Source organism: Equus przewalskii, chromosome 7, assembly GCF_037783145.1.
Source record: "Equus przewalskii isolate Varuska chromosome 7, EquPr2, whole genome shotgun sequence".
In the NCBI taxonomy this organism is placed as follows: Eukaryota; Metazoa; Chordata; class Mammalia; order Perissodactyla; family Equidae; genus Equus; species Equus przewalskii.
The window spans coordinates 81,660,654-81,668,544 of NC_091837.1; the positions used below are offsets into that span (position 1 = coordinate 81,660,654).

General features: G+C 39.1%; 1 protein-coding gene across 1 annotated transcript; it reads right to left on the reverse strand.

The window, feature by feature from the left end:
- Window positions 1-206: 206 nt before the first annotated feature.
- LOC103550776 (serpin B3-like) lies at window positions 207-7,334 on the reverse strand. Its single transcript, XM_008519841.2, has 7 exons — window positions 7,147-7,334; window positions 6,480-6,536; window positions 5,109-5,237; window positions 4,234-4,351; window positions 2,987-3,126; window positions 2,536-2,691; window positions 207-928 (listed from the first exon to the last, which is right to left on the reverse strand). The coding sequence occupies exons 1-7, from the start codon at window positions 7,309-7,311 to the stop codon at window positions 527-529; spliced, it is 1,167 nt and encodes a 388-aa protein (XP_008518063.2). The 5' UTR covers window positions 7,312-7,334; the 3' UTR covers window positions 207-526.
- Window positions 7,335-7,891: the final 557 nt, after the last annotated feature.

Consider the following 7,891-nt stretch of genomic DNA (forward strand, 5'->3'; position numbering starts at 1 on the left):
GAATTTTCTTTTTTCATGATAATATATTTCTGAATTATCTTTCCTATATGTATTGGGCCACTTGCACTTTGTGGAAGAGAAAGAACAAAAAGAAAGAGCAACAAATAATATAAGTAAGTCATTTTATTGATAATATATTTCATAAAATCAAAAATTTAGGCATGTAAGGATCCCAGATATCACCTAAATGCAAGTAAATGTGGGTGTCTAAGTTAGTAAGATTAGTAGGTATAATTTTTGACAGCCAGATGACACTTCAAATTTAGGAGAAGATAAGAGTGTTGAAATGTCTTTTTATCTTATCTTGAACATTTTGTCCAAAGGGGAATTATCATGGGGAAATAAAATAGGTTTATATGTGTTTGTAGAAAGAGAAAGATAGATGTGCTATTTCAACCATTACATTCTTAGTGATAACTATGAGATTGGAAAGGAAAAAGAGCTAAAGAGAACCTGTTATTTCTAGCAATTAATATACCAGAACAACTGTGAACTGCCCCCTAAATTAGTAGCAGGCTAACTCCATCTAAGGGGAAGAGACTCTGCCCAAGAAGAGGATGCTGTTGGTCTTATTGTGCTTGATGAAGAACAGGAAAGGGTGATCACAGTGGAAACTGTATGCTCGTGGTGATAACAAACCAAATTCTATACCAGTAGCAGCTGCAGCCTCTGTGCCCTCCTCATTCACCTCCACAAAGGACTTGTGTAGGATTTTAGACACCACGAGACCCCGGCTCCCAGTCATGCCAGAGAAGTCAGCGTCCTGTGGACTGAAGGCATCCAGCATCCCCAGGGACATCATTGTGTCCTTCAGGTCATAGCTCTCTTCCACTTTGAACCGAGGTAAATATAAATCCACGAATCTCTCTCTCATATTCTGTGAGCTTGTCCACTCTATTAATTTCTCAGCGGTGAGTTTGTCTTCAAGCTGTAAAAATGGAAAGAAGGCACAGCCGACATGAGCCTCAGTGGACACCCAAATCAACGTTAACACGGGATTGAATCATGTAGAAAACCTTTCTTTTAATAGAAAATGTAATTGGAGAAGATTCAGTTTATTAGATTTAATCCCAGGAGGTAAAAATAACACAGATGTGAATAAAATTATCCAATCAATTAAATGTACTTATATATTCATGACTGTGTTATTTTTCTGCGTATATGGACATCTAACTATATATTTATATATGTATAGATACATCTGCATACATATATATGCAAGTACAGAATCATTAAACAAAAGTATTTTGTAAGAGATGAACTATATCTCCATTTCTTATGCTCCTCGCCTACAACTCCATCTTCAGATTTCTCTTGTTAATGTCTTTGTGTACATAATTTTTTCCATAGTGCAATTCTGACATGCACCCTATTTTTATTCCTGTTTCTTTCTTGACCTATTTGTAAACTTTTCCCATATAGATATATATATATTTCTCTAACAAGTTTAAATTGTTACATAGTGCTAGTATTAAGTTGATATTCAATGTATACATCTTAACTTAAGAGATTTTAAGCATTAGCTGTGTGTCAGTCTCTAGGCTAAACCATTGATAATTCAAAGATGAAGCATTGATCCTCGTCTGAATTTTTCATTATTTTGAGCCGCTTCTGTCCAAAGGCTTTTGCCTTGTTTACATTAGTTAGCTTAGGATCAAATCCCAGGACTTGGATGTCATTGATAACAAGGATTGCTGAGCTGGAGTATGAATATTGTAATGGCCCTTTACATATATTTCTATATTACTTTCCCTGAGGGTCTCCAATTTCCAGGGTTACCACAATATATATTTTGAGTGTGACAAGATTACTGCAACTTCAGCGTCATCATCAACTATTATAGGAATTGCAGATGGCCATTTTTGGAATGTCTTTAATGTGACAGATATTGTTATTGGTATTTTTACGTATTAACTTTATTATAACAATGCTAAGGGGAAAATTCTGTGATTCCTTTTTGTTTTGCTTTGTTGTTTGACTCCTAGCAATGAGGGTCCGAATGGTTTTTGAACACCTCGTCACAGAATACTTCTAAATTGAAAAGTAGCATCAGGATAAATCTATTTGTCCACTGTAGGCTTTGTTTTTTAAGTTTTCTTGTTGTGTTTATGAATGAACTTGCAACTATTTCCATTTTCACCTACATATGAGTGTTAATTTCCTTATCCTCAAATAAGTACACTGGAATATATCAGAAGTTCTTATGGCTGTAAAATATAATGTTTTTTTTTTTTCTGAACTGACATTTTATAGTTCCCTCAGAATATTAATGGGACCTGTGATGTTAAGATTTTCCATATATTCTTCTATATCACACTGCAATACATAGAATACTTATTTTTTGGGATGTGGCATGTTCCAGGTTCTCCTTAGCAATTCTTTTTTAGGATATATGCAAAGAAGAAATGATGTATTCTGTACTTGAGCTCTGCCAGCCATCACCTGTGAGCAATGCTTCCATGAACTGTCCATGCAAGCATTGTGCTACTAGGAAATCAGGCAAAAGAAGGAAGAATTGGAGGTACAGGATTTTACCTTCTTCAGACCATCCACTTCATTTGGCAGCAGCAACATCATACTTAGGTCTTTGTGTTTGTATGGAATTTCCAGGATCTTGGCTTGCATGTCCTTCAGTTCAGTGAAATTAAAGGAATTGGTTTGTTTCATCATTTGCACTGGTTTGGTGGTAACCTGCAGTAATTAATGTGGGAAACAAATGCCAAGTGAGGCCTAAGTCAAAGAAAGATAATACTGTTGAGATACCAAGTACATCCTCATTCAAAGAAATGATCTGGGTATTTTGTGAACTAGAGAGGAGTTTCTTCAAGAATTCCCTACTAAATACAGTAATATAAAATTAAACAGGAAAATACAGCCATGACAAAGTCTATTGTCTCCCTGCAGCTGTAAATTCTATCAGATATGAATTAAAATTTAGCATTCCATATATAACTACATTTTATGATAAATAAATTATAGATAATACCTTGTTCAGCCAAAATTTTTCCTCCACAGTATATTCTTTATCAAATTTCTTGTCCCACTGCCCTTTGAAATAGACTGCGTTCACCAGAACCAGAATGGCAGAGCTGAGAGAGCTATCAGGAAACAGATCCTTGATTTTTCCTGCAAAACAAAGAAAAGCAAAGTTCTGTCATGAAAGTACAAGTGGTTTGTCTGAAGGGTGCTTTGAAAGTTACAACTGATCATTAATTATTCACACGAGTCACCTCTTTAAGGACTATGTGACCAATAGTTCACGAGGTGCCCCTTTCCTCATGGCACCAACCTGATGGAGTTACCCCTGATGGGGATGGCCCTTCTTTTCACTGGAAATGTGTTTAGAATCTCTGTCTGTGGCAGACTTCAGTCCTCACACACTGAATATTGATAAATGGATATCAGCTACTCTTTCAACAAATACATCCCCTTGCTCTGTCCCTTCTTTGTTCTTCCATATCTCTGTCCTCACTTCTCCCTCCTTGCCTTCCTCCTTTTCTGTTTTTTTAACTTTGGCCTCACTTCTCAGAGGAAGGAGGGCTGAATTACTCTTTAGGACAAATGGCATGAAGTCTGTTATCTGAAACACATGCACTGTGCTGCCAGACAGCATTCCCTGGGGTGTCTTCCTCTTCCTTTGAACTTTGAATTACGGTAGGTTTGGCCTCTTACGGGGTTGGGAGGTAGGATAGGGGTTCATAGGATGGAGGCTTTCTTAAGCTCTGTGTCCTGGATGGGCAAAACAGCTTGGATAACCCCTTAGATTGCAGGGATGGAGAACAGGGCAGGCAGCTCCAGCTGCAGGTGGCAACGAAGGGAGTTTACAGGAGAGCTGCTTCTTGGCCAGTTAAGGAAGGAGATGAGAACCCTTTCTAATGTTTCTCTTAGGGAACCACATACAGAAGTTAAGGCTCTTATTTAAAGTAATGGATGTGAACCCAAGATGGGGTCTGAGCCGAGACTTGGGGTCCACAAAGATTCTGTCATCCACGGCATTGATCAAACACAGATCTCCAGCTGTTTTTCTAGGTAGCTGGTCCTGTGACCCCTCCTGGGTTCCCTCATTTCTCTCCACATTGACTTGGAACACTCTACCATTTTCAGGACCCTCCACTGTCCTCTCTGCAAAGTCATTTCATTTTCCTCTCTGGGCACCCCAGCAGTGTCAAGCACAGGGTTCACACACAGCAGGGACTCAGTGTGTTTCTTTATAAGTGGTCTCCCATACTCTACCATTTGTTTGGCTCTCCACCCAGGAATTAATCTTCTTGCGACTTTCTTCTGCAGCATTTATAAAATCAGCAGATTCCACACCGGAAAGGTAAAATTTCTTAACATTTTCCATGTATTCCTTTGAGATGGGAAGGAAGAAAGGAGAAATTGAGCAATTTATTATTAACTATGTATTCTCAAGTTGGTTATTTTCAATGTTAAGAAAATATAGCACAGGAATCAAGACTCGAAAGACTTCTACATTTTCTTCCCCGTGCGTATTTTTATACAGCACCATTTTGGGTAATGTGAAATGGAAGTACAGGCTGGCACAAGAATGAGGTCTCTGAAGGGCAATACCATCTGACAAAGGCAGGAGCAGAAGAGGCTGTGGGTTGCAAACTGCAAAGCTTGTTGTTCTGAAGGAGATGGTGTGCTTCTGGGACTCCTCTCCAGTAATATCAACTCTTAAGGTTCTGACCTTTGCTTCTATCTTCCATCCTGGGCATTCAGTATTCCCTGGTACTTCCCCAGCTTTCCTCAGAGACTCATGAAGCCTGCCTATCCCATCAGTATCCCATTCATCATACATTTCTTGGGTCATTGTGCTATGTGACTGAATGGTGTGAGATGATTAAGGGGCATCTCACGACTTATTGTGCTACTGAGCCTGCCCATTGGTCATAAAGGAATCCCTAAACCCACACTTTCTTGGTGAATCATCAGGCTCTGGGACACTCCATTGGGTGTAGTTGTGGGAAAGGAGTCTTGCACCCTAGGTACATGCTTCCCATGGGGGTCAGCCAGGCTCATCTGCTCACTCTCCTCCATTTGGTGATTGGACGACAGAGGACCTAGGATGCAGATTAAAGGTGTGGCAGGCCAGTGAAACTTACCTGTTGAAATTGAAACTTTTTTTCTCCATAGAGCCTGTTGGCGATGCTCAGCTCATAGGCATCAGTGGGTTTCTTTAGTTCAGTCAGAAGCTTTTGAAATTGGTGATGCACATTTCCCAACTTTTCAGCCTTCAAACATCAACAAGTGAGCTCATTCCATTCTCTGCCAATGTAAGTACTAAATCCACGTAAATCTGTTAGATCCATACCTAAAGTTTGGTAGCTCCACAAATAACTTTTGTAATTATTCCCTGATATTGGTGTAATTTACCTCAAATGTCCTTCAAAAGTTTACATTCAATCTCTTTCAAGAAATTCTTTGTTTCTGCTCTAAAAAAGCTGGTCTTTTCTCTTTCCAACTACAGATGCAGCACCATTCCATCACTGAATTGTCTTCCAACTGGTACATATGGTTAGGTTAAGCTTACCAGCTAAACTTAACCACCTTAAGGGCTAGAACCATTTTCATTTTAACAGACATCAATTGCATGAGAATGTTAATTTTGTGTGTTTCAATGATGTTGTGACACGAAGCCCTGTACACTCCTAGGTGGTATTATTTGTGAGACCTGTTGACTGTGATCTATGTCTCTTCCTCACGATGGTCATACTCCAAGTGTAGGAACACTGTGTGCCTGGTAGACTGCTGAGACTTTACATCAGTATCTTTAAGCCTTTAATCCAATTCAGATGAAAATAAGAAAGCTCATAGAATTAAATAACCGCTCCAAAGAGACACAAGGTAACAGTGCCAACGTTTGAACCCAGGTCTGTCTGAATCCAGAACCTTCCACTTGCTAGCTAACACTTTTGGATTATTCAGGCTTTAAACTATATAGCTCACACAATTATTTTGTAAAGTATACTTGGACATAAGCTTATTCTTCTTAATCTCATCTGTGAGTTAATTAAAATTATATTATTTTATCAACATTATTGGGATTAATATATATTGTTATTATTTAATAATAATACATAATATTATATGGTTTTCCAGTAATCCAGGCACAGTTAGTAATGTATCCCTGTATTGAGGAAGATCTTCTATTACCGCCAGCACTGGCATGAGGCAGTGTATCTCAGAGCTGTGGTGCCTGCCCACATTCCCCGTGTATGAACAGCCGAGGAGGAATTTGAAGTTAGTCTTCCAGTTCCAGAAGTCATGCTGTTAATCATTATGCTGATCTCTTCTCAGGAAAAAAAAAATTGAAATAAATAAGTATGTAATATGAAATAAATAACTCTACTTGTCCAGTGTATTTTGTCCAAGATTTCCCCTATAAATGGACTTTTCCCTGAGATCCCCAGTTTGAACTCTGACCCTCTTGGATATGCGTTTCTCCTTCTAGACCCGAGTGCTCTGTGACTCACATGAGCTGTTGTAGGGCTTCCTCTTGTGTTGTCTGTGACGTCATTAAAGTGAAGGACCTGAAAGAGACAGAAAGTGGGACTAGAAAACTTTACTCAAAAGATCTGTCTTTTCAGAGGAATCAAAAAAGGAAAGTAAAGAAAAAAGAAAGAAAGAAAGAAAGCCAACAAATAAACAAAAGAACACCCTCCTCAACAATACAGAATAAGAAAACACTAAAGAAATAAAGCAAAAAGAATAAAGAAAATTTCAACGTATGCATTTGCTCGTTGAAAAGCTACAGCTGAGCTGGTTGGTCACTAGCCACTGCAAAGAATCCTGATTCATCATTCATTCATGGTTGAGGAATCATGTGAAGATGTTTCCCATGGATTTAAGTCAGTGCATCACTTCCACAAGTGCTGTGGCATTTAAGCCTCACCTCTGGTTGTTGGGCAATTGTAGGAGTTCATCCCAGCTCCCAAAGGAAATCTAAGCACAGGGAAGCAGATGGGGCAGAGCACTGGGGGAGGGCACATGCCCCCCACAGCCCTGTGCTCACTCAGTCATGGGAATGCTTGACCAGCCTCCTGTGCTACCTCTGGGGGCAGCCAGATCTGTGAACGTCTGCACAGAAGCCAACAGAGAAATCAATCTAATCAGGCAAATATAAAGGAAGCTGACATCTACCTGGCCAATTTGGAGCGCAGTGTTTCCTTGGGCCCCTGAGTAGGTCATGGCTAACGCTGATGTGATGCTGAGAGGGGAATAGAAGATGTTGTCCTTCTTTGATTTTTTGAACCGTTGAAACAGATCAAGTGCGAAGTGGGTGTTTGCTTCACTGAGTGAATTCATGGCGACCTTGATGTGATCTGGAACTCCTGCAAAAGCATCATGTTCATGGGATAATGAATTTACTGAAGGGGACGTTAGTCTGTAATGAAATTTTCTTAGAAGAAATGACATATTTGGGTTGTGGGATTCTGGCAAATAAAGTTTTTCATTGTTTTACTTTTCAAGCCTTTTTCAATGTACATGTATAAATTTCATTTTTGGAAGATTATCTAAATTATTATTTAAAAAACTTTTGCGAAAAATTAATGGACCTTCTTTGCCTTTCTTTCATCACTAGCTGTCTTATAATTGATAGTAAGACCATGATCCATGTGGATCACATCCAGCCAGCTCCCATGACGCACTGCTCTGCTTTTTCCTTCGAGGCTCCATGGGTGCCTGACACCCTCCTCTCCACCACTTGTGCTCCTAAGGGAGCATTTACTTCATCAGAAGTAAATATATTAGGTAAAGGATACACCAGGTGAAGAAGCTGTTTCAATTTTTCCCTGGCAGAATAAGTAAAATGCAATCATACAGAATGAATAGATACATGATGTAGAAGACATCAATGTTATTATTTTAAAAAATGATTCATGCT